The 25,322-nt window shown below is 43.9% G+C and overlaps 1 protein-coding gene across 1 annotated transcript; it reads right to left on the reverse strand.

Moving 5' to 3' along the window:
- Positions 1 to 796: 796 nt before the first annotated feature.
- LOC310800850 (two pore channel protein 2-like) lies at positions 797 to 25,175 on the reverse strand (the record flags this gene model as incomplete). Its single annotated transcript, XM_083664747.1, has 20 exons — positions 25,048 to 25,175; positions 23,129 to 23,296; positions 21,800 to 21,925; positions 21,081 to 21,158; positions 18,600 to 18,655; positions 17,841 to 17,917; positions 16,093 to 16,270; positions 14,508 to 14,624; positions 14,246 to 14,352; positions 10,076 to 10,148; positions 9,728 to 9,827; positions 9,539 to 9,604; positions 8,035 to 8,099; positions 7,080 to 7,171; positions 6,516 to 6,597; positions 3,987 to 4,076; positions 3,412 to 3,531; positions 3,248 to 3,307; positions 1,043 to 1,171; positions 797 to 841 (listed from the first exon to the last, which is right to left on the reverse strand). Exons 1-20 carry the CDS (start codon positions 25,103 to 25,105, stop codon positions 797 to 799), a joined length of 1,887 nt encoding a protein of 628 aa, XP_083520873.1. The 5' UTR covers positions 25,106 to 25,175.
- Between the last annotated feature and the right edge of the window lie 147 nt (positions 25,176 to 25,322).

Consider the following 25,322-nt stretch of genomic DNA (forward strand, 5'->3'; position numbering starts at 1 on the left):
CTCCATGTACAAGTACCTCTCCGCTCAATGTACAAGTACATCTCCGCTCCATGTACAAGTACCTCTCCGCTCCATGTACAAGTACATCTCCGCTCCATGTACAAGTACCTCTCCGCTCCATGTACAAGTACCTCACCGCTCAATGTACAAGTACATCTCCGCTCCATGTACAAGTACATCTCTGCTCCATGTACAAGTACCTCTCCGCTCAATGTACAAGTACATCTCCGCTCCATGTACAAGTACCTCTCCGCTCCATGTACAAGTACCTCTCCGCTCCATGTACAAGTACCTCTCCGCTCCATGTACAAGTACCTCTCCGCTCCATGTACAAGTACCTCTCCGCTCAATGTCAAGTGTCGACAGTACCTCTCCGCTCCATGTACAAATACCTCTCCGCTCTCATGTACAAGTACCTCTCCGCTCCATGTACAAGTACCTCTCCGCTCAATGTCAAGTGTCGACAGTACCTCTCCGCTCCATGTACAAATACCTCTCCGCTCCATGTACAAGTACCTCTCCGCTCTCATGTACAAGTACCTCTCCGCTCCATGTACAAGTAGCTCTCCGCTCAATGTACAAGTGTCGACAGTACCTCTCCGCTCCATGTACAAGTACCTCTCCGCTCAATGTACAAGTGTCGACAGTACCTCTACGCTCAATGTACAAGTCACACACGCACGCACGCGCGCACACACACACACACACACACACACACACACACACACATACACAGTGTCAAGTCAGGTGTGCAATCATAATATGTAAACATTTATGAAGGGAGTAAAATAGAAACCTACAATGGAAGTCTGTAGGTGGCCAATATGGTGATCTGCAGGGCCTAAATGGGGGAAATAAATGCAATGAGTGAAATTGAAATTGAATTTATTTGCATTAAAGGAATATGAAAAGTTTTTGGTAGAGTTAACAGAGACACATGGATGATTTTGGGCCAATCCCCCCAAAACTGTGTATTCCTTTAAGAACTGAGTCAAGTTAACGCGACAGTTCCATAGGTATTCAGCAGGTGCAGCCACGTTACCGTGAGCAGGATGGTGAGGAGGCCGTCAAAGATGTTGTTCCTGTAGGACAGGTAGCCTCTCCAGCCTAAGGCAAAGATCTTCAGACACATCTCCGACAGGTAGTAGATGATGAAGCAACAGTTGATCACCTGGCAGCCAATGGGGGACAGTGGTCAGTTTAGGCCGGGCTCATTCACATTCACTTCAACTCATTTGTGAAGCAGATTGTCTTAACACATTGACTGCCAGCCTTTTTTCAATGCTGTCGGTAGGTTCTGCCAGGGGGGTTTTTGAGGATTCTAGGCTCATTTTACAACAGCCGAGGATTCTTTTCTGTTAATACTTCGTGAACACCAATCATCTCAAAAGAACTAATAGAATGTGTGCTTTCTCTGTCTAAAAGAGTTAGTTTGTAGAGTTAGTAGTTATGTAAGCATTAGCAGTTGAATACAGCATGGTTTCAGCGTGAGAAAAATTATTCAGAGATAAACGGCTTTTTGTGAAATTCGATAGAACAGTCACTTTAACCATTCATTTTTGGCATCAGTAAGACCTAAACAATAGTTTTGAACAGTAATTTCCTCCATAACAGCAGGAAACTCCCCTCTGCTCAACTCCTCCCTCCGTGGGCGTTCTTCTTGGCTGCAGCGCCATGTCACAAGCACTTTCCTACCTGTGCAAATGCACTTTCTCATACTCTCGACCTCTCAAATAAATTTCTGAATAGAAATTAAATTACTCTAAATTAGAGCGAAAAAGAAACAAAAAAGAATGGGTTGAAAATCCCATTCTAAAAGCCTTTTATGGCTGTTTCCAATTTGGTGCTATTTTGCAAGGCAAAATGGCCTGCTGCACCACAAGCTTGTCACAGTCTCACTGCCCCGCTGCCGCTGTGCGGCTGTGCCTGGCCGCTCCCCGAGGAAGCCCGGCTGGACTCGCCCGCCTCCCGGAGCCCTGGCCGAGAGCTCCGATGAAGCCCCTGCGACTCTGGTCATATTTACGCTGCATGCCTCAAAGTGTGCTCCATCCGCAATCCACCATGCAAGTTTGCAATCCCCCACAGCCAGGACCCAGGCGAAAGCGAAAGCGTTTTCGCCCCATCCATTTTCATGATAATGGCTTCCATGCTGCTGTCTTGGCTTGCTTGGCTCTCAATAGTCTGAGCACCGTCTCCACTCAGTGGGTCGGCGGAATGGATTGCACACGCCCGGCGGCTCTAACACTATAATAGGAGATGCAAAAGGGCCAGATCAACGATCCACCGTCAAAAAAAAAAATCAATTTTTTTTTACGTGTAAACACGTCGTTGGCAGTCAACAGCTGGATATTGAAAACGTGTTAACACGTCGTTGGCAGTGAATGTGTTAAGAATGAGCAAAAACAAACGGAGAATATATTTTCCGAAAACAGGTTCTTCTCTCCAATCTGTAAAGGTGTTGAGATTACAGACGCACTAATTAATCACTGTTTGAATTTAAGCTATATAGATCTGACAACACACACACACACACACACACACACACAGTGACAGAGTTGTGATTATTGTGATTAAGCTGAAATCGGCACAGAGGATTGGATTGCAGCACAGAAGCACGCGCGGCGTTAATCAGTTGGTGGCCGTTCACACTATACGCCGAAGCAACGCCGAAGCCACGCCGAAGCCACACGCTGAAGCCACGCCGAAGCCACACGCTGAAGCCACGCAGTTTCATTCCGGCGTCCTTGTTAACAGGTGAGAGCGTTCACACCGGCCGCGCGCCACGCCGAAGCAACGCCAAAGCCACACGCTGAAGCCACGCAGTTTCATTCCGGCGTCCTTGTTAACAGGTGAGAGCGTTCACACCGGCCGCACGCCACGGCGAAGCAACGCCGAAGCCGCGCTGGAGCGATCGTTCAGGATTCAGTCCAGCTTGAAGCTGCCAGACATGAAGTCAATGGGAGTTGTTGTGGGCGGGGTTCAAGGCGCGCCGAGGAGGCACTGTGTGAGAGGAAAAGAGAAGGCTTCTCGTGTGAACGGTTAGGTGTCAGTTCAGCCTGTGCCTGCTTCACGCTTCAGCTCTACTTACGTTCGGCGTCCTGTGTATACAAGGGTGGGCCGTGTAACAAGGGCTTAGACCGGCACCCTGAGTCAAGGCAGCAGAGCATGTGAGCTGAGTGTTCATCATGAACCAACTTCAAAACGTCCACATGACAAAAAAAACACAAAGAACACAACAGCTGCTAACCTCCATGTTGTAGTCGTTTCTCTCGGCAATGGACTTGTCAGCGTTCAACACCAGGACGGTCTGAAACACACGCAAAGGAAACATTATAGGGTATGTTAGTCAGCTTGGTCTGTGTGTGTGTGTGTGTGTGTGTGTGTGTGTGTGTGTGTGTGTGTGTAACTTACGCCTATGCAGATGACGTAGGCCAGTGCCACCGCGTTGCCGACTATAGTGAAATAGTAGTGACTGAAGACCATCTGGAGCTTCTGCAGGACTGGAGAGTTGTACTGGGGCAAGGGAGGGTGCTGTGGACACACGCGCACACACACACGCGCACGCACACACACACACGCGCACGCACACACACACACACACACACACACACACACACACACACACACACACACAGAGATTCAGTGGCATATATTACAGATCTCGAATTAGAGTAAATCTTGGGTTTTTTTATTTATTGAGGGCAAAACAGACGCGTTTCAGCCTTAAGCCATCATCAGTGTACATCAGAACATGTATGTACACTTATGTACGCTGATGATGGCTTAAGGCTGAAACGCGTCTGTTTTGCCCTTAATAAATAAAAAAACCTCAAGATTGACTCTAATTCGAGTGCTGTTGCCTACCTCTGTTTCTGTGATCTCCCTGCAACCTGCACCGATTGAGCTGCCTAAGACCTGGAGCTGTGCGAGCTATTCCCTTGCTGTATATTACAGATCGCAAAGTGAAATGAAATGTTAAATTGTACCTCTTTCATGCGATCTTTATCCAGCTCGTCAAACAGCTTCCTGAAGTCGTCTCGGTCCATGTAGCCCACGGTGGAGTACGGCTGCACCACCTGGAGGTGTGGGGAGGCACAAGAAAAACATAATTGACTGATTAAATGAACAAACCTAGGTGATACGTCATATCTGCAGCAGGTCGTTAAAAGATTTTAATACATCTTAAAATAATTAAATTATTATTGAAATTGAAGGTCTTAACACATTGAGTGCCAAGGACGTCTGTGGACGTCCTAAAAAAAAGTAACGAGGAGTGCCAAGGACGTCTGTGGACGTCCTAAAATCATAATTCATATTATTCCATAATTCTGCTGTTTAAGGTCGTACCTAGCCAGTGAGCATGAATCCCTTCAAGGGATCACACGGCGCCACCTTAAACATCGTCACAGGAGCTGCTCCACCCACCTCAGATCCTTTACTTTGTACAGGAGACAGCGGAGAAAGCCGTGATGAAAGTGGAAACCGATGCATGCTTTCTGCCAGAGCCGTATATATTGCTCTGTCTACAGCGAGAGTGGGCTCGGCTGCATCCGCGCTCACAACTGAGCTCTTATGCTTCTATCTATCTCCACACGATTTCCTAGAAAGGCAGCATCCGAAGCCGAACGGCCAAGCCTTTTCGTTCAGTCGCGTTTGCCAGCGCGCATCATTTCCTTGATGGGCGCTGGGATCTGTCCGGGGCAAAAACGGAGTCGAGAAAGCAAACTCTGTGCGTGTGGGAGGAGCCCGCAGCTCAGAGGTGGAGAGGGGGGGGGGGGGGGGGGAGAGAGGGGTGTGTGGCACACAGGCTGCACAGAAACCACACCACACGCCACCACATCAGAAAACACCAGCCAGAGTCAGTGAATGTGCTCGAAATTAGAGTGCAAAAGGTATTCATAAAAGGGACTATATCTTGGAAAGTAAAAAAAAACGACAGAAAACCCTTGAAAGTGCACTTTTTTGAGAGGCTGTCATTTCATAATGGAACTGTCTAGAAACAAAATTTATTCTTTGGAAGAAGCAGGAGTGTTCAATGTTTCATTAAAGTCCAGCCCCGTTAATATAGCCATAATAGAAAAAATTCTATAGCTGTTTTCAACTGAATGGAAGTGAATCTGGCACAGGCTCCAGACAATTTTACTGAAGCGCTGTGGCACTCAATGTGTTAAGAAGAAAAGTAAAAAAAAACATATGAATGCCTTAAAAACGTATTACCATGTAAGTACAGGTTTCCTTGTGTGGCCTGTGCTGTACAATACTGTACTGTATGTATCTTATCTTCTTTACGAAACATAATTTGATGTCATGTCCCATAACAATCCATTTCCTGCTATGCTTTTTCTTATCCTGAACATTTATAAATTAGTTTCACAGCTTTCATTTCAAGCAGGCCCCCCCCCCATTAGTTTCCTTATGTGGGTTTTATATTTGGTCGTGAATTCCACGTAGTCTAAAAAGGTCTTTAAAAGTCAATTCAATTAGTCTCTCTCACACCTGTACCTGCAGGGGTGTTCTTCTCTCTCAGACCTGCACCTCATTCAGTGAAATACCCCTTTCAGACCGAGGTCCAACAAGGCTTATTCCCAGGTTGATTTTGTGTTTGAAAGGACAAGGGTTGATTTCAGTGTGAACGCCACCGCCCAGGTTGCTAAGAACCGGGGCGGGACAAAAGGCTAGCAGCAAGGTTAGCGTTAGCTGCAAACCGTTGCAAGAGCCTTGAGACACACACACACACCTTTCACCGCACAGTGAAGCGCTGCATTTAGGACGCGTTGTGACAGCGAAACAATATGGCGGGCTGTCCGTTTCCAGCCTGACTTACCGTAATTGGATTGAATTGATTGGATTAACCCCGTGTTGACTGACTTGGTGTGAACTGACAAAAGAAGGGTTGAATGTGGGTAAAAGCACCCCTGGTCATTGGTGTGAAAGTAGCAGTGTTGGGCAAGTTACTTTCAAAATGTAATATACTACATATTACTAGTTACTTGCATTTGAAAGTAATAAGTTACTTTACAATATTACTTTCTGTGTAGAGTAACTCGTTACTTATTACACTACTTTTGCATTACTTTCATCAAAACAACAGCAGCAGCAGAATGACATCGCCGCCCCTGAACACCCCGAAAAATAATTTCAACCACCTTGAAGTCAGTGTAAACAGTCCAAAATTCTAAATGTTATTCTTTTCCTTTGTTATTGTCATCTATAGTGGTTATTTGCATAAAAACACATAGTTTGATTAGGAAATGATTGTTTCTTTTTTAAATATGTGCTTTAATTTAATAAAATGTAACTCAATTTGTAACTTGAGTTACTTGACAAAGTAACTGGTATAATATTACCGAAATCCTATAAGTAATAAGTTACTGAGTTACTGCTAAAAGTAATATATTACATGTAATATGTTACTTTTGTAATGAGTTACCCCCAACACTGGAAAGTGGTATAAGTCGCAGTGTGTATGCAGCCCTGCCCACTCCCCCTGCTGGACAGTGTGATATAGCTGTAACCTTGATGATGGCCGCTCTGTAGTAGCTCTTCATGTGGACCCTGGACATCACCTCCAGCACCGCATCCACACGCACACGCTCTCTGATCAGACTCAGACACACACACACACACACACACACACACACACGTTTGGTTCATATCAGCTGGTAGTAACAATCACCTACACCACTCGTGTTTGGTTCATATTCTGACCTTCAGCATGTCAGCTGCGTAACAGGGAGCAGCTTGCCACCAAATTGTGTTACCATTTGTTGCTATATATGGTTTTATCTTGTGACTATACGAGTGCTCCTGACTGAACTCCATTTCTATGTTACTGTTTATTCCATCAGACTGTAATGACATTATGTTAATTACTTTCGCTACAGCATTCATTAGAGCTGCACTAAGCAGAAGTAACTGTTTAAAATTCATACTCTCCAGTTTCTGGACCAGTGTGAGAAAGTCTCTTTCCAAAATCTCCTGGTTGCAACTGACAATGCCACATACCGCTAATGTAAGAACTTGTGAAAATGTGATAAAATAGCCTTCTAATTAGTCAAATCTGCGTGCGTGTGTCTTACATAGCAGCACGGCCTGTCCCCTGGCAGCTGAGGACCTGGAAAGCAGCTCTGATTCCCAGCCGCCTCCTGATGATGGACGTCTGGACTGACATCTGCATCAACACGCAGGGACAGACGGGTTAGATCAGCTGTTTTATGTCCAAAATCAAAAAGACATATTGTCCCTCTTACCTGTATATTACCTGTAGTGCTATTTATCCATCTAGAATAGATCTTACCTGTAGTGCTATTTATCCATCTAGAATAGATGGTTTTGGTGTGAGTTGGCGAGTTTTGGAGATATCTGCCTTCTCTCCAATACAATGGAACTGGGTGGCACTCGGCTTGTGGTGCTCAAAGCGCCCCCAAAAATTACTTTTGAAAAACATAACAATAATGCCTCTCCAGAAATCATTCCCCGGTTACTCAAGATAAGCCACAGACCTTTTTGTGAGCACTTTCATCTAGGAAATATTTTCTTTAGTCCGATATTTCCAAAACTCACCCCAATTGATCTCGATGGATAAATAGCACTACAGTTAAGAGGAGAGATATGTATTTTTGATTTGGGGGTGAACTGTCCCTTTAATTCATGGAGGAGGTGTAAGGTCGCGACATTCGTGGGAATGTGTGTAACTGTGTAAACTAGCGTGGGGCTAGCAACCCCACCCCAGAAGAACCCACTTGCTACAGAAAATGCAATAGGAGCCTGTTGGCTTTGTGTGGCTGCGGCCCTATGCTCCACTTAGGAGCCTACAGGGGGGGGGGGAGGGGGGGGGGGAGGAAGAAGAAGAAGAAGAAGAAGAAGAAGAAGAAGAAGAAGAAGAAGAAGAAGAAGAAGAAGAAGAAGAAGAAGAAGAAGAAGCAGTAGCCTCAACTCTCCCTGGATAATTAAAGCATCACAAAAAGCTGGGATTGAAGATGTGATGTTCCTTCAACAGCATGATCTCCTCTGGATGGAAGATGTGGGACTCACCAGTAAATATCCCCTGAACTGGTTGTAGATGATGGCCGTCAGTAAGTTCATCAAGAAATACGTTCCTGGAGAAGAAGAAGCAGAAGAAATTCCCTTTTATACACAACACTGTAAACCCTATTGTATTCAACATGTCCTCATACTGAAACAACAGAATGAGTCGGTTTACAATGACTCCCAAAACGACCGATGAGAGAAACGGTGCGTGCAGGTCATACGCCTCACGTGGGACATGGTTAATTTGAAGCATGTCACGTCGGTTAACGGTTACTTTTTTAAGCAACGAAAACAACCTGGTTAAGGTTCAAAACAGACTTCAGGAGGGTCTCTTGTGACAAGGAAGTTGAAAGACAAGGAAGTTACCGCTCCACCCATCCCACCCCTTCACCCTCATGTGTCAGCGAGCTATTTCAATAGACTGTTGTTACGGTCGCCGCTACTTCCTGGTTACAGCTCCCGACTCTGGCGTATGCACTGCACGCATGCACTTACTCACCCCACCACTAGAGGTTGCATTCGTAAACATTGATTGTTTTAACCAGCTTGAACTGTGCAATATCTGACTTATAGCCTTGTTTACAATCTAGTGTGGTTTACATATACTTTGTCTGTACATAGATATACAATTAGTATTATTATTATTTTCTCCTATACACATGTTTATAACGGTCACTCTACATCACACTTACTGTATATAATGTAAATAGCAGTTAACTTGCTTTATGTACCTTTGATCGCTGTCCTTGTTTGTGGTTTTAGCTTGTATGCATATATTTTCTTTTCCCCTTGTAAGTACATTGAGAGCAACGTATTCACCTTATGTAGCCACACCCATTTGACCCGGTTGTGTGGCCGCGTCAAAACTTCCGGCTAAAAATAAAATAAAATAAAATGGCTGCGCTGCTCCAATATCAGCAGTAACTCTGAATTAACTAATAATTTAGCCAATTGTATGTAACATACCAAATAAAAGCAAACGGCAATGTCTAAGAATGCAACGCCATGTAACTGGCTCATTAAGTCTCGCATTCCAGGGAATTACGTTAACGTCTGCGGGTCTTATGGACGTAAGTGGCTCGAGCGCTCGGAGGAGAGAAAACTATCTGAAGCTTTCTTTGTTGGAGTCCAGGTATGTTTTACAAGAAAGTGCTCGTCATTGTCGACGATAACGTTATCTGACCTGGCTAACAGTGGATACTCGCTTGCTTGCTGTGTACCGAGCTCAAAGTAGTAGGCTACGTTCTTTATTTTACCCCCTGCACTGTCCGCTCCAAAAACAACTCTCTTATTTTGCGCCGTGACCGCCGGAAGTGTTAACAGGACCCGGAAGAATTTGGCCCACTGTAAGGTCTGAACATAAGGTGAATCCCGGAGTCAAATTCCTTGTATGTCTACATACTTGGCCAATAAAGCAGATTCTGATTCTGATTGAAAATCGACCAATGCGGTCGTCTTCCTTGTGATGATGACGGTGACGATGTACACAATAATGATCAATGCTTACCAATCACACTGAAGGTGATGAAGAAGATGGAGTAGGCCCTGTTTAAGGAGTAGGCAGGGATCATCACTGTAACAGGACAAAACAGACGGCTTTAAGACCGTGGTTCAGTTCTGAAGCAGCACAGAATATCAAACAGTTCCAATTTAAGCGCTAGGTGTTTGGATCATCTGAGCGCTGGAGCAGCGGTACCGTCTGGGTTGTTGGCCGTGGTGAGCAGCACCAGCAGAGAGGTGAGGGAGCGAGGCAGGTCTTTGAAGTACAGCTCCCACTCCCCGTTCTTCTTCGGATCCTGGAGGCCACAGAGAGGACGAGAAGAAGACGGACGGAGATGGAGATAATCATTTGAGACGTTGAAAAGGAATTATTTTATGGCCCCCTTATCACAAGCATTTCTCAAAGGGCTTCACATAAGCGTCATCACAGTCACAATGCTACATGATATATCGACACACAACCTAAGTTACATAGATCATACATCATATACTATACATTTGACTAGCGTGGTGGTGTGGGCGTGGTCAGGTCAGGTGAGCTCACCTCCGTCTTAACAAACAGCAGCATGCCGATCATGGTGAAGAGGCAGAGGTGCACCGCCAGCAGCAAGATCACGCTGCAGATACACACACACACGCATGCACACACACTAGGGGTGCACCGATCACGTTTTTTGCCACCGATCACCGATTGCCGATCACCTATGAGAAATATCTGCCCAACCGATCATCGACCGATCACCGATTACCGATTACCGATCACCGATATATATATACGCCCTGGGGTGTCCGTAAAAACACGAGGCAGGAGACAGATGGGAGTTCAACCGTTTAGTTGTCAGTTCTCTTCAGTACAGTACAGCAGTATAGGCTCTTTACAGCATTATGACAGGAATAGTAGGATTGTGTGTGGTCTGGAAAAAGGAGGCAATAAAATATACAAACAGGTCAGTAACCAAGCTTGCTGTTATATAGGCCAATTATAGTGATAATTAACAACTAATAATATATAAATGATAATTAGGTAAACTGTAAGTCAGTTACTCTTAAACACCAGTCTTGAACCATGACTAAAGCCAAAGAGCTCCCACTCATAGAACCGGGGTTATGCACAATAACCGTCATACATTGGGATCCGCATCGAACGAACATCAAAACGACCCGCCCATCGAGGCCGAGTTACAGTGTTATAATTAGCAGCACTATGAGTGCGATCTACATAATGGTGACAGGGTTACATGACGGGAGAAACAACAGAATCACAAGCTACACACCAGCTAAACTCCATCTGAGTAGTGGCATTAATTAGCGCAACAGACAATCAAACGGCAAATGCACGCAACAAACGTTATTGCAATGATTGCAGGTAGATCGATCTAAAACCAAAAGGGAATGCAATACAGGAATATTAACATAATAATGACTTACTGGTTGGTCATATACGCACACATGGAAGAAGGGGATTAGAACATGTTCAACTGATGTTCAAAGAAAGGAAGAAAGTCCGTCTGAACGGAGCGCACATCCACATACTCAGCCGCACACTTTCGCTTCCTTCAAAGTGCCCGCGGGAACATCAATGCTTGCGTGGAAATTGTCTGTGTGTGCGCGTGCACTACCCCGACTACCACCGTGTCAATCTGGGACTTCAATACACACGGACTTAACAGCATGCAAATGCCTCGGTAGGCGGGAGGACTGGAGGTAACTTCTCTCTGCTGAGGCTGCTCTAATCACCAGCTGATTTGTGTGATTCAAAGACGCAAGGGGTGTGTTGACAGTCTGGTGCAGTGTGTGCATGGAGGTGAGTACACTGATGAAAGCAAAGCGTGTGCTTTGCAACACAATGATATAAACGTTAGAGCACAATATGAAAGTTAAACGATAGACATTGAAGACATGAAAATGGGCTGCCTCATGTTTCTCACGTGCAGCATGATCGGCTATGCGATCGGCAACATTAAAGGAATATCGGAAACAGCAGATCACATATTTGAGGTCCAAATCGGCCGATACAGATTGCGTGTCGATCGATCGGTGCACCCCTAACACACACGCATGCACGCACACACACACACACACACACACACACACACACACAAGCACGCACAAACACACACGCACGCACAAACACACACGCACAAACACACACGCATGCACGCACAAACACACACACACACACGCACGCACAAACACGTACACGCATGCACACACAGAAAAGGTTGAGGTTGATTCAGGGTAGAACGAACAACAGGTCAGGCTATGCAGTGAAGCCAGAGTACATCATTATGTGTCTTGTTGGGTCAGGCTATGCAGTGAAGCCAGAGTACATCATTATGTGTCTTGTTGGGTCAGGCTATGCAGTGAAGCCAGAGTACATCATTATGTGTCTTGTTGGGTCAGGCTATGCAGTGAAGCCAGAGTACATCATTATGTGTCTTGTTGGGTCAGGCTATGCAGTGAAGCCAGAGTACATCATTATGTGTCTTGTTGGGTCAGGCTATGCAGTGAAGCCAGAGTACATCATTATGTGTCTTGTTGGGTCAGGCTATGCAGTGAAGCCAGAGTACATCATTATGTGTCTTGTTGGGTCAGGCTATGCAGTGAAGCCAGAGTACATCATTATGTGTCTTGTTGGGTCAGGCTATGCAGTGAAGCCAGAGTACATCATTATGTGTCTTGTTGGGTCAGGCTATGCATTGAAGCCATAGTATATCATTATGTGTCTCGTTGGGTCAGGCTATGGGGAAGTGAGAATGCTCTCAACTCAAGTAGATGCTTGGTTTTTCACTTGACGAGTGGTAAAATGTGATTTAAACCGACTGTAGTAAGAAGTTCGGCGGTCTGCATTTTTTGTATTTAGTTCCTTTAGGTTCACACACTGTTCTGTCAAATTATAAGCCAATCAGGTCTGCAAAACAAAAGTCACATGACTCAGAAGTAACTCGATCATTGGACAGAGTTTTAGTGACCTGTCATTCTGCCAGGTTAGAGATTTTGCCAGTGGAGGGGAGGGATTCAAAACAAACCTGTAACTTTAGCTACATGTAGGCATAATGGACTAGTCTGTGCGCATAATGGACTAGTCTGTGCGCATAATGGACTAGTCTGTGCTGTGTTGCTCTTCTTCGTTGGTGTTCACACAAATTAAGAACACATACTGTATGAGCATCTGTCCAGACTTCATTGTTATGCAAGGCTTTCCAGGTATGGGGAAATGCTGGCTGTCAGCTGTTTCCTGATACCAGTAAAGCCTGCCTTAAGGCTGGCTCACACTACAGGATTTTCGGGCCGATTTATGCCCGATTCACCCCTCCCGAGAATCGGAGGAGAAATCTGGCCTGGCAGCTTGCCAAGCTTGGTCGGGCCCGACGTTCGGCACCGATTATCTTGTAGTGTGAGCTGTTTGCAGATCCAATCTTAAGCCTCCCGATCTGCTCAAAGCCTCATCGGGGCCGTCCCGATCATATCAAACATGTTTGATATTTAGGACTGAAAATCTGCGCGAATACATCATTCTGCTGCTGCGCGAGACTCCCGTCGTTAATTGACGCGGCTCATTTGATGCGCTGCACTGCAGGCATTATAGGCTACCAAATACCAACAGCACAGAACCACGAGTATTTGGGGGAAAATGTCACTCATTTATATCACAATGAATGACCAATGAATAAAAAGTTGTTATATCGTAGTTTTGAGCCCCTGCCAGTCAGAGGCTGTAATCTACCTGTCTATCAGCCAGGCAGTGTGGGGGGAAAAGGCATTGCTGCTGCGGGAAGCAATCCAGTCTATCCAAACTTTTGCCGATCTCATGACATGCAGCAGGGAAATATATGTTGGTAGGCCATGTGTTTGTGTTCTCACTTGTACAGACAATAGAGTCGCGTTGTTTACACGCATGCTAACTACCGTGAGATTCATTTGTTTGGCGAGACGGGCATGAAAATGAGGAAACGAGAGAGAGAGGTGAGGTGGGGGCGGAGCGCTTTGGTCACTGCTGGAACCCCAAAAACGAAACAGGTTCGTATGGCCGGGCATCAAGGTGATTATCCTGCCGATAATCTTAATAATATCCTGTAGTGCGTGGTGCGCCACATTTACAAATCTTGTAGTGTGTGCATGTTTGAGATTCTAGGGAAGATAATCTGGGAAGATTCTCCTGTAGTGCGTGTCACAGCCAGATTTCAAAATCGGCTAAGATTGTCAGAATCCTGTAGTCTGAGCCCAGCTTTAGGCGTTGGTGTCGTTGTATGTTGTCACTCCTAACACATTACACAGAGACGCATTTTCAGGCGTCTTGGTGCCGTGAACTGAAGGAGGAAATGCTCCAGATTTTGCATTAAAAAACTGCACTGAAAATGTTATCAACCTAGTATTATCAACTCCATTTGAATTAATATGAACTTTTTTTTTTTAATCTTTTCAAAAGTACAGACTCTAGAAAATGAGTTTTGGAAGCCAGACATCTGAGCAGCAGCAGGTTATTTTGTGATATGAGACAGTAAAAGCATGTGTGTGTGTGTGTGTGTGTGTGTGCGTGCGTGTGCGTGTGTGTGCGTGTGTGTGTGTGTGTGTGTGTGCGTGCGTGCGTGCGTGTGTGTGTGCGTGTGTGCGTGCGTGTGTGTGTGTGCGTGTGTGCGTGCGTGTGTGTGCGTGTGTGTGTGTGTGTGTGTGTGTGTGTGTGCGTGCGTGCGTGTGTGTGCGTGTCAGATACCTGGCGATCTCAGGCAGTGTCCTCTTGATGCACTTCAGCGTCTTCTTCATCAGGGAGGAGTTTTGCAGGAGGAAGAATGGCCGGATGAGTCTCCGCACTCTCACTTTCTGATCGGTACAATTGAGAGGTCACAGTTTCATACATTTTAGGATCAACTTTAGGAATGGACTCCATATTTTATAATTGCTCTTAACTTATTTGATGTATTTCATCCTCTCTCATGCTTTATGTTCACGGTGTCCCGCATCACACACAGCCTCACCTCGTCACACACCATGCTGACGGATAACAACCAGTCCATGACGGAGGCCGAGATGACGACAGTGTAGCCGATCAGCCACTTGTTCTTCCTGAACTCCTCCCAGCCAATCAGATAGCTCTGAGGACAAACACAGATGCGGTGAGGTTCTAGTTCAAAATAGAGAAACAATTAGGACTACACAATAATGACCTGTGCCAAGTTGCATAGTCTTAATTCATCTGATAGGTTGGTCTGAGGAGGAAGCTATACCTTCACCCTTGAGTGCTGCCCAGTACAGTTTGATAATGGTGGCCAGTGGTCGGGCATGGATGAAGTATCAGTGTACTTTGCTCAGAGTTGGCGAGGAAGGGGCCACTATTTCTTAGGCAGAGGTGAACAGCAACTGATAATGCATTAAGCCCAGCAATGTCCTGCTTGCACTGTTTTAGTACTGTAAATACCACTGTTTTAGTACTGTAAATACCACTGTTTTAGCACTGTAAATACCACTGTTTTAGTACTGTAAATAGGAATACACAGAAAGTGTTTGTAGGCTCCGGAAACTTTCACTTCCATCAAGACAGGCAGGAAACATGGCAGGCAATCCATCAAAGTTATCAGTTTGAACTTCGAGGTAATACAAATCTAAGTATATTCAAATCTACAATCAACTCTACTTAAGAGGAGGGGGCAATATCTACTATAGTTTGTTCATGGTTCATTCAAAAGTAATTTTTTTAACAACAGTTGACCGTACGATCGCTAACGTAACCAGTTAAACCAGTTAACCAGACACCCAGCTAAACAGGTGGAACGCTTCCAAGTTGAAGCAACAAGAAGATGTCATGCTGGTTTTATATGTCTTCTGAAATCATGTGACCGTGGCATAATATCATTTGATACCAACATTTAGAAAACTGCTATTGAGCGTTGACTGAAAGTGTTGGTCAAAGTGATACATTATTAAATGTAAGTCACCAAACTATCAGCTCAGACGGAACACTTGTCCTGAATGTGTGTTTAAAAAAAAATAGCGTTCACATAGAGAGGCAAAGTGACCGCCTACTTCCTGCTTCAGCACTGTACCAGGGATTTTCCTCCGCCATTTATTTTCCCATAGACATTTCGTAAAATGCTTATAAAAAATGTTTTACTTGTTCAAACCAAACGGTTCAGATCTATTTAGAAACAGGAGAGACCACATAACATTTCACTCGGACCAAAACGTAAAAGAATTGCCGATTTAAAGAAAATATTCTTTCGATGTAGTTTTTTTAAGTTTTGGTCAGAGTGAAACGTTCTATGGTCTCTCCCAACTCTAAATATAGCTGAACCATTTGGCTTGACGAAGTAAAACTATTTTTATAAGCATTTTTTCAAAATGTCTATGGGGAAATAAATGGCGGATGAAAATCTCTGGTACAGTGCTGAAGCAGGAAGTAGGCGGTCACTTTGCCTCTCTATAAAGTTCTGCCAATCGATCCTTGCTCTCCACAAGAGCAAATTTAGACTGACTGAAGCAAAGGTCTGGCAGGTGAAAGGGAATTGGATCTGGAGGCCCACCTTGGCAGCGAGGTCGAGGGAGAAGATGAGGAGGCAGACTAACCTTGACAGCGAGGTCGAGGGAGAAGATGAGGAGGCAGACTATCTCGATGCTCTCCGTGAGGCCACAGGGAGGCTGCCAGCGCGGCGCCACCAGCCGCAGGTCCGAGGACAACGACATGGACGACGGCCGCTCCACGAACGCCAGCGCCAATACCACCGCTATGGTCAGACCCAGGCCCCTGGGGACAGTGGGCGGGGAGACAGCGATGGGATGGACATCGGAACATACCGTATTCTTTCTGAGTGACACTCAACTTGATGCGGAAACTAGTCAAAGAGCAGGTTTAGATTTGACTTGCACACATTAACTGCTGGTTATGTGTAAATACGGTCTTTAATGCAAATGAAAAAGTTTTAATGGGGTTGATATCATTCTTCAAAGTTAGTTTAACCTTCTCCTTCTTTTTAAGACTTCACAACTTCATGAATGGTCAATTATGTTAGTAATTGGGAGTAGTATTGTAAATTGAGGCATGAGGAATGCGAGATTCGTTCTCAACTGCAGGATGTGTTCCATTAAGGACATGATTAAATATCCTACAATCAGCAAATAACTATCATAAATCATTTGTGATTTACAGTATATACTAAAGACACAGCTGCGGTACTTTCAATGTGCACGCACGCACGCACGCACGCACGCGCACGCACGCACACACACACACACACACACACACACACACACACACACACACACACACACACAGCGTTATTCAGATAGAACTCAAGCATAAGTGACTTCAAAAAGGATTATGGTAAAGATTACAGGGGATTTAAAAGACAAATCTTCGTACACTGTTATACTGCATTAACAGTCTGTAATGTTATATCTACTGTATTATACTTTGATGTTCATGTGCATTCTAGCAGTAACTGTGACCACTTACCCTCAACCTGCCTCATAACCAGTGTTGGGTGTAACTCATTACAAAAGTAACATATTACATGTAATATATTACTTTTAGCAGTAACTCAGTAATATAACTTATTACTTATAGGATTTCAGTAATATTATACCAGTTACTTTGTCAAGTAACTCAAGTTACAAATTGAGTTACATTTGATTAAATCAAAGCACATATTTAAAAAAGACACAATCATTTCCTAATCAAACTGTGTGTTTTTATGCAAATAACCACTATAGATGACAATAAGAAAGGAAAATAATAACATTTAGAATTTTGGACTGTTTACATTGATTTCAAGGTGGTTGAAATTATTTTTCAGGATGGTTCCGGGGCGGCGATGTCATTCTGCTGCTGCTGTTATTTTGGTGAAAGTAATGCAAAAGTAGTGTAATAGGTAATGAGTTACTCTACACAGAAAGTAATATTGTAAAGTAACTTATTACTTTCAAATGAAAGTAACTAGTAATATGTAGTATATTACATTTTGAAAGTAACTTGCCCAACACTGCTCATAACTACTTCAGTTAGTGATATCCTACATTTCCCAGAATGCATTTCGACAACCCCCAGGGAAGGGGCGTGAACGTGTTGCAGTCTTGGAATTCCAATGGGTGGGGAGTTTACTGTACTCAGCAGCTGGTGTAGTAAAACATATATTATGGTCATTTTGTGATATGGGGCAGGAAAAATCAGACTTATTTCACTTTTAAACCCAGTACAATTTAATAAACAACACCACCCCTGCCCCCTGGCCGCCTGAGCAGTTGTTAGAAATTGTGAACCACGGCACAGAGAAGCTAGAGGCTAACAGAGAGAAATGAGTAGAATGACTGCAACTTACCACTGGAATATCTTTGAGTAGTACCACCGATACAGACGCAGCGATCTGGCATCGACCCGGTGGTTGATCGACCGATACTGTACAAGTTCAACAAAAAACAGCACAGAGTACAAGTCTGTTTAGATATTATGATTATGATTGTTATGATCGGCACCGTATATATTTGACCCATTGACGTGCCTAACCCCAGTCAAAACATTATATTATGTCATGTGTGCAGTGTTGGGGGTAACTCATTACAAAAGTAACATATTACATGTAATATATTACTTTTAGCAGTAACTCAGTAATATAACTTATTACCAATAGGATTGCAGTAATTTATACCAGTTACTTTGTCAAGTAACACAAGTTACAAATTGAGTTACTTTTTTTTTTATATATATATATCAAAGCACATATTTAAATAAAGATATAATAATTTCCTCATCAAATTGTGTGGTTTTTATGCAAATAACCACTTAGATGACAATAACAAAGGAAAACAATAACATTTAGAATTTTGTACAGTTTACACTGACTTCAAGATGGTTGAAATTATTTTTCAGCATGTTTCCGAGGCGGGGATGTCATTCTGCTACTGCTGTTATTTTGGTGAAAGTAATGCAAAAGTAGAGTAATAAATAAGTCTACACAGACAGTAATATTGTAAAGTATAACATATTACTTTCAAATGAAAGTAACTAGTAATATGTAGTATCTTACATTTTGAAAGTAACTTGCCCAACACTGCATGTGTGCGTCTGGTCATGCCTTTACCTGTATGGCATCTTCAATGAATATGACCGCTTGCTGGATGTAGAGGGACTCGTCATCTGTGAGAAACAGTTTGAGAAGCATGACCATCTCCAACATCACCAACAAATACTGTCAGACAAACAGTCCAGGCCAGAGCTGCTGCAGCGCGGAGATGTTTGTCCCTAGAACTGGTTGGATCAGGACCTGAGAAGATCAAGTTTCTTGGGGCTATTTAGGAGAGCTTAAAGACAAGCCGGGGTCTAAACTACAGCTACAAAATAAATAAATAAACATCTGGAAGGGTTGAAGTCCACTCAACTCCAAGGGAAAGCAAAGCTACTCTTATGAATAAAGAACTATACTCATATAATCAAAATGAATAGAATACTATGCTAACATCACAGGAAACTTGAAAGCTTCAAAATATCATCGAGCATAATGGAGTAAAGCAAATATACATAAGAAATACCATACTATAAGGCTACCATAAGCTCATTATTAAGTACCATGGACAAAATACAAGTCCCTATATTGTGGGAATATTATAATGTACTATAACACAGGTGGCCACTGAATGGCTTGTTGTTTTAAGCATAAAACCAATATAATGTGATACTTCATTGATATTGGTAGTTAAATAAGCTCTATAATAATTTTTATATATAATATAAAAATATTACTCTCCCCTCCCTCCACAGAGAGCTCAGAGAGTCAGAGTCTGGAGCTGGCTGGGATTCAGTGTGTTGCTCAAGGGCACTTCAGTAAGGGAGTGTTGTCAACATGGGGATTTGAACCCTTGTCTTTTCAAGTCTCTCTAAGCACACATATACAATGTCTGCTGATTAACCAATCCCTATAGAAGGCTTAAAATCAAATGTATAGCACAGTTCATACAACAGTGTAGCCCAAAGCACTTTAGAAGAAGGAGCTTAGGAGCCTACAGCGAGGAGGACAGTGGTGTAGTCCCAATGTAACGCGTGGGAACGGCGTTCCCATACTTCTCCAAGGGGTGTTTTGTGTGTGTCAGTGTGTGTGCATGTCGAGCCAATAAAACGAGTGAAACTTGACAACGTTGTCATTCGTCCTATATTTAAGGTGGCCTGAATTATTCACACAGCATCAACTCGCAGCTTGAAGAGAGAAGGAAACATTCCACCTTAACTATATTTAAGGTGGGCTGAATGATTCACACAGCATCAACTCACGGCTTGAAGAGAGAAGGAAACATTCCACCTTAACTATATTTAAGGTGGCCTGAATTATTCACACAGCATCAACTCGCAGCTTGAAGAGAGAAGGAAACATTCCACCTTAACTATATTTAAGGTGGGCTGAATTATTCACACAGCATCAACTCGCGGCTTGAAGAGAGAAGGAAACATTCCACCTTAACTATATTTAAGGTGGGCTGAATTATTCACACAGCATCAACTCGTGGCTTGAAGGAAAAGGAAACATTCCACCTTAACTAGCTACAGCGCGGGGGAAACCTCAGTTTAATAAAAGCTATACTGAAACATACTGGCTTTTTCAGCATCAAAATATTTTTTTTTCCACCAGTACCTCACTATAACAAGTAAAGATGAAAAAGGCAGCCAAACATCCTTTAATTTTTCGGACCAGCTGCTAAAAAGGTACGTTTACAAGCATGAAGAAACAATGTTAAAAGCGTGTTTCTTTTCAACGCGGTTGAATCAAAAGTTAGCGTTAATCACCCCATTGCAATTTGCATCGCCAGATGCCAGTTGTGCAACTTGTGTGATCGCTGGTTGAGAGATTGTTTAGCTGTTTGTGTTGATAACTGAGTCTGCTCTGCTGTGCCCATATACATATTTTAGTTTCAGAGCTGCAAATGTCACGGGCTTCTGCAGTGTTTATAGAGGACACAAGTTAGTCGTGTGTCAGTGACAGTGGTTTGCAGCACTTGAGGAATCCGTGAGTTTGCTCATTTAATTCGTTGATATAAGCGATTGCCCCCCGAACGATTAATTAATGAATAGGCTGCGTGAACGTTAGCGTGTGTGCGTGCGGGGGGGGGGGGGGGCGCTTTGTTGGGACCTGTGCGTGTGCAGGTGTTCCCCATATAGGTGCGTTCCCCCACTTCTCTAGATAGCACTACACCTCTGACACACACACACACACACACACACACAGAGAGAAAGAAAATTCAACATTATGTATTAAGAGCTGACCTGGGGTCAGCTCAGGGAATGTACGGTTTCATGATGAATGTCACCTCACTGTATCCCTTGTGCCATAACTATGCCAGAGGTCGCGTTGTCAGAGTGTCTCAGAGAGGTCTATGGAAGCTCTGACTTACCAGATAACCTGTTGCCTAACTCCTAATGTCAGCACATTCTCTACTATGTCCTCGGAAGATACGTAAGACACTGGTCCAATCTGACACACACACACACACACTCGCGCACGCACACGCGCGCGCGCACACACACACACACACACACACACACACCTGTTGTCCTCCATAGCAGGTGCAGGTACAGGTGGCTCCCAGGTATTCCTTCTGCCACTGATTTCCCACCTGGTACATTTTGCCGTCGTCGTAACACGTGGACTCATCTGGAGGACATGCATCAAAGACACAATATTGCATCAAGATGAATAATGCTGGAGTACACAAACCAATTTGAGATCATTAAGGAACCATAACGAACGAAAGACACGTTAACAGTAACACTTGTGATACAGGATGAGTGTGAACCACCAGCGTGTGTATCTATTTGTTTCTGAACTTTGTGTCCATCAAAACGGATGGAAATCTGCCGGAGACGGGCGCGTCATCAGCGCTGCCTGACAACAATGGACAGCTGTCATTGAAAATGAATTGAAATGTGTGTGTGTGTGTGTGATAATTGCTAGGCAATAATAATATATGATAATAAGTTGATTATTTAACGTGCTTACATGAACCATATTGTGATATACAGTATATTGATATCGAGAAAGATCCTTATGATTATCGTGATATTGATTTCAATTGTATCGCCCAGCCCCAGTATACCCTATTTGTCCTGTTCTCTCCCTTCTCTCTCTAACATAAGATTGTTTATTAATAGTGCTTAGCTAGACCTAGCTAGTCATATTCTCTGTAAAGCCCTCCGAGACATGCTTGTTGTGAAGTAGGGCTTAAAATAGACTTGACTTGTGTGTGTGTGTGTGTGTGTGTGTGTGTGCGCGTACGTGTACCAGTCTTGACTTACGTGGCTCGCATTTGAATTCTCCCTTGCCATTACCCAGGCAGGTGCAGCTCATCATGTGACCGTTCTCCGCGTGGCGATCCCATTTCTCGCCGATACGGTAGTTGTTGCCATTGTCATGGCACCACTCTGAAGGAGGGACGAAGAAGAAAAAGAGACAGAGAGAGAGAGAGAGAGGATCAAGGGAGTGTGGGGAGAGAAGGGTGAAAGAGGAGTAGATAATGATGTAAGGGGAGAAGATATTATTTAATGAGAGCGTCCCCCAAACCTAAATTCTGTTTCAAACGTTTCCCGTTCCCACTGAGGAGAAAGACTCACATCATAGTCACACACAGAATGTGACACAAGGTACTGTAATGAACATTCCCATTCTGCAACACACATTTCTATCCACATATTTTAACATCACATCCTCCACAATGAACCTACATTCGCAAAATCACTCCTGATGTGGAGGAGAGAGTACATTAGTTCCCAGTGGAATAGAACCCATCGCGCACGTACACGCACACATACCCAGTCCATGCGATTACCTTGAATATATGACTTTCATATTCAATTGCTCGTCTCAGTTTTTGGTATCGTCAGGTTATCGATATGGACAATACAAAAAACAGACCGAGGCTGGCCAGTTAGCTTAGCTTAGCTAGCAGCTATCCCCTCTTACTGCAATGTTTTCACTGCTGCTTACAAACATGGCAGAGAGGCTAACATGGGCAGACCACAGGCAGAATATATTGAGTTTCCATACAGTAGCCTATATGATATACAGGGTATGGAAATCACCATACCGATATTATGAATAATATATATAAAATAATGTATAGAACTATATCATTGCACATTATAGTATATCCGATACAAAAATAGAGAGCAATTTACTGTAAATTAACAATTTAATTATTGCCTGCCAAGGCTGCCCATGCTCAGATTATATTACTGTGTTGCTCAGCATAGAATATTACAGTCCATGTTCTATGCAGTTTTGCACTATAGTGAAGGAATTTATAAAATGCAATAAGTATCAATCAAAAAAGCTTTTTAATTAGATACAATTTTGGTTCTCCTGATCCATATAAGACCTATCAGCACCAGGATGTAGATGTTCAGATGCTTTGTCCATATACTATTGCCAGATCGGGGGGTCCACCATGCTAATGCACGTGCTTCCATTCCTCACTTTCAGCCCAATCAATGAAATTATACAAAATCTGAGACATATTCATTCCTCCACTTTATATAAATTCCTCAAGTAAATCACATAGAATCATTGGACTTCTATGGTGTGTCTGCAAAGCATGCTGGGATGGGGTTAGTAAAGCTGCCACTCACTGGATGAATCACACCTAAAATGGCCGCTGCCCAGGCCCAGGCAGCGGCACCACAGCTTGAAGCCCGTGTCAGACATGCGCTCCCACTCGGAGCCCACCTCGTGGTAGGTGTGTGTGAACGTGTCGTAGCACACGTCGCGGTTGCCAGACATGGGGAGGTCACCTGGGACTAACGGTGCAGCCACATCTACGCGTCATTTGACCCGGGCTGACGCTTGGCTCTATGGACGCTTGACGCTTGGTGGGCGTGGAAATCCGGAAGCAGCAGCTAGCTCCCAAGCTAGCTGCTGCTAGATTTACTTTGCTTCTTTGAAAATTGGTGTTAGAGAGGAAGTGGAAGAGGACAGGAAGGGTAGGATAGGTCCTAGGACGAGCTCAATTGGCTAGCTTTGTACTTTGTCAAATTCCACCCCGCCCCCTCTGTTGCCCACTGTCGCTTCACACATAGATATATATAAAGGCTAGATAGCTTACCCGCGCTGCCGGCCAATGGAGAGCGACGTCGTCGCATGGCGGCCATCTTGCTACAGGGAGCTACTAGGAGTTATGAGCATCTGTTGTTGGGTTAGTATGGCAACATCATATGATCATAACTCCTAGGGAAATGGATGAAACTGCATGAAACTTTGTGCCTGAATCCCTCTCATGGCATAGATGCTTCGGTTTAATTTTGGTGTAATTTGGAGCTCATCAAAAAAATAGTGTTTTTAGTGGGGGTTTTTTTTTTTTGGTCTATCTCGGGAACGGAATATGCTTGTAATAAACCAAACCGTTTGTAAATCCGTCAAGATTTCAGCGAGTTATGAGTATTTTTGTCTGTGCAGGTCACCAGCTACCATAGAACGTACCAGAAAGGCACTGTAGCAAGATGACGGCCGTTCAACGACGCTGCTGACTCCGCCTTAAGCCATCTAGCCTTTATATATATCTATGGCTTCACAAACCTGCTACGCGTCGCTTGGTCTCCCAGCATGCTTTGCGAGGCGTCGAGCAGCATGTTCCAATACAAAGTGGATGGGCAGTAGCGTCAGCCCGCGTCAAATGACGCGTAGATGTGGCCGGGCCGTAAGAGGGTGGAAGGAAGAAAAAAACTCTGTTTACAAATGTATCCATTCCATGTGCTTTACCGTGGCCTGACTTGTTCTTCCTGCCACCGAGGGAGAGAGAACATAGTCGGGAATTAGTTTTATTTGCCCCAAATAATCACAGTAAATTCAATAGAGCTCAACAGTCACGTGACTGTCCGTGATGTTTCCAGCCCCGGAAGTAAGTTCCCCCATTCATTTTCTCCATAGATATTTGAAAAAGAAAATCCTTATATGATGAGTTTTAAGGCTGGAACCAAGCCAACCCGTGACTTACTGTATCTTGAGTGACCATAAAACATTTCAGTTGGAGCAAAAACCAAAAATGGCAAAGGCGGAAAAAATAAAATTGTCGTCTCTCCCCCCCCACCCCCAAACTCGTTCTATAAGGATTTTTCTGAATGGCTAATGGAGAAAATGAATGGGGGAATTCACTTCCAGGGCAAAGAATGTCACGTGACTGTTCAGCTCTATACAACTATCAATGCAATGGCTATAAATGTAACACTACGCAATCAGCATTATAATTGGCGCAATATACTGTAAATGCCATGTATTATTATTATTATTATTTATAGTAACATTAGACAAGCAACTAACTTTGCTGTAGCTAAAGCATTTACTATAGATAAATGCATATCAAACTCAAGCTTTACGAATTGGCCTGTATAATAAACAAAATGGAGGACATTACAGCCACAGATAGAACTAATCTAATCAAAATGAGAATGAAGCACTGTTCAGCGTGCTTTGCTTCCATGTCTAACACGGTGAAATAGAAGAGAAATCATCTCAGCGTGCGCTTGGTCTTTGTCAGTGTGGACTACTTCTTTACCAGCATTGCCAGCGGTGATAACTTCCTCCAGAACCTTCTCTTTAGCCCCGCCCCTCATGGCCTCTACTATCACATTATAGGACGCTCCAGATGTCAGTCCAATCAATGTGGCACTGGTGGACGTGCCAGGAAGAGGCATCTATATGGAAAGGGTAGAGAAAGTGATTAGAATGTGTGTGTCCACGTGCGATTACGTGTGTGTGTGTGTGTGTGTGTGTGTGTGTGTGTGTGTGTGTGCATGCGCGCGTGCGTGCGTGTATGCGTGTGTACCTGGA

The sequence above is a fragment of the Poromitra crassiceps genome (genome assembly GCF_964638095.1).
Source record: "Poromitra crassiceps genome assembly, contig: HAP1_SCAFFOLD_123, whole genome shotgun sequence".
Lineage (NCBI taxonomy): Eukaryota > Metazoa > Chordata > Actinopteri > Beryciformes > Melamphaidae > Poromitra > Poromitra crassiceps.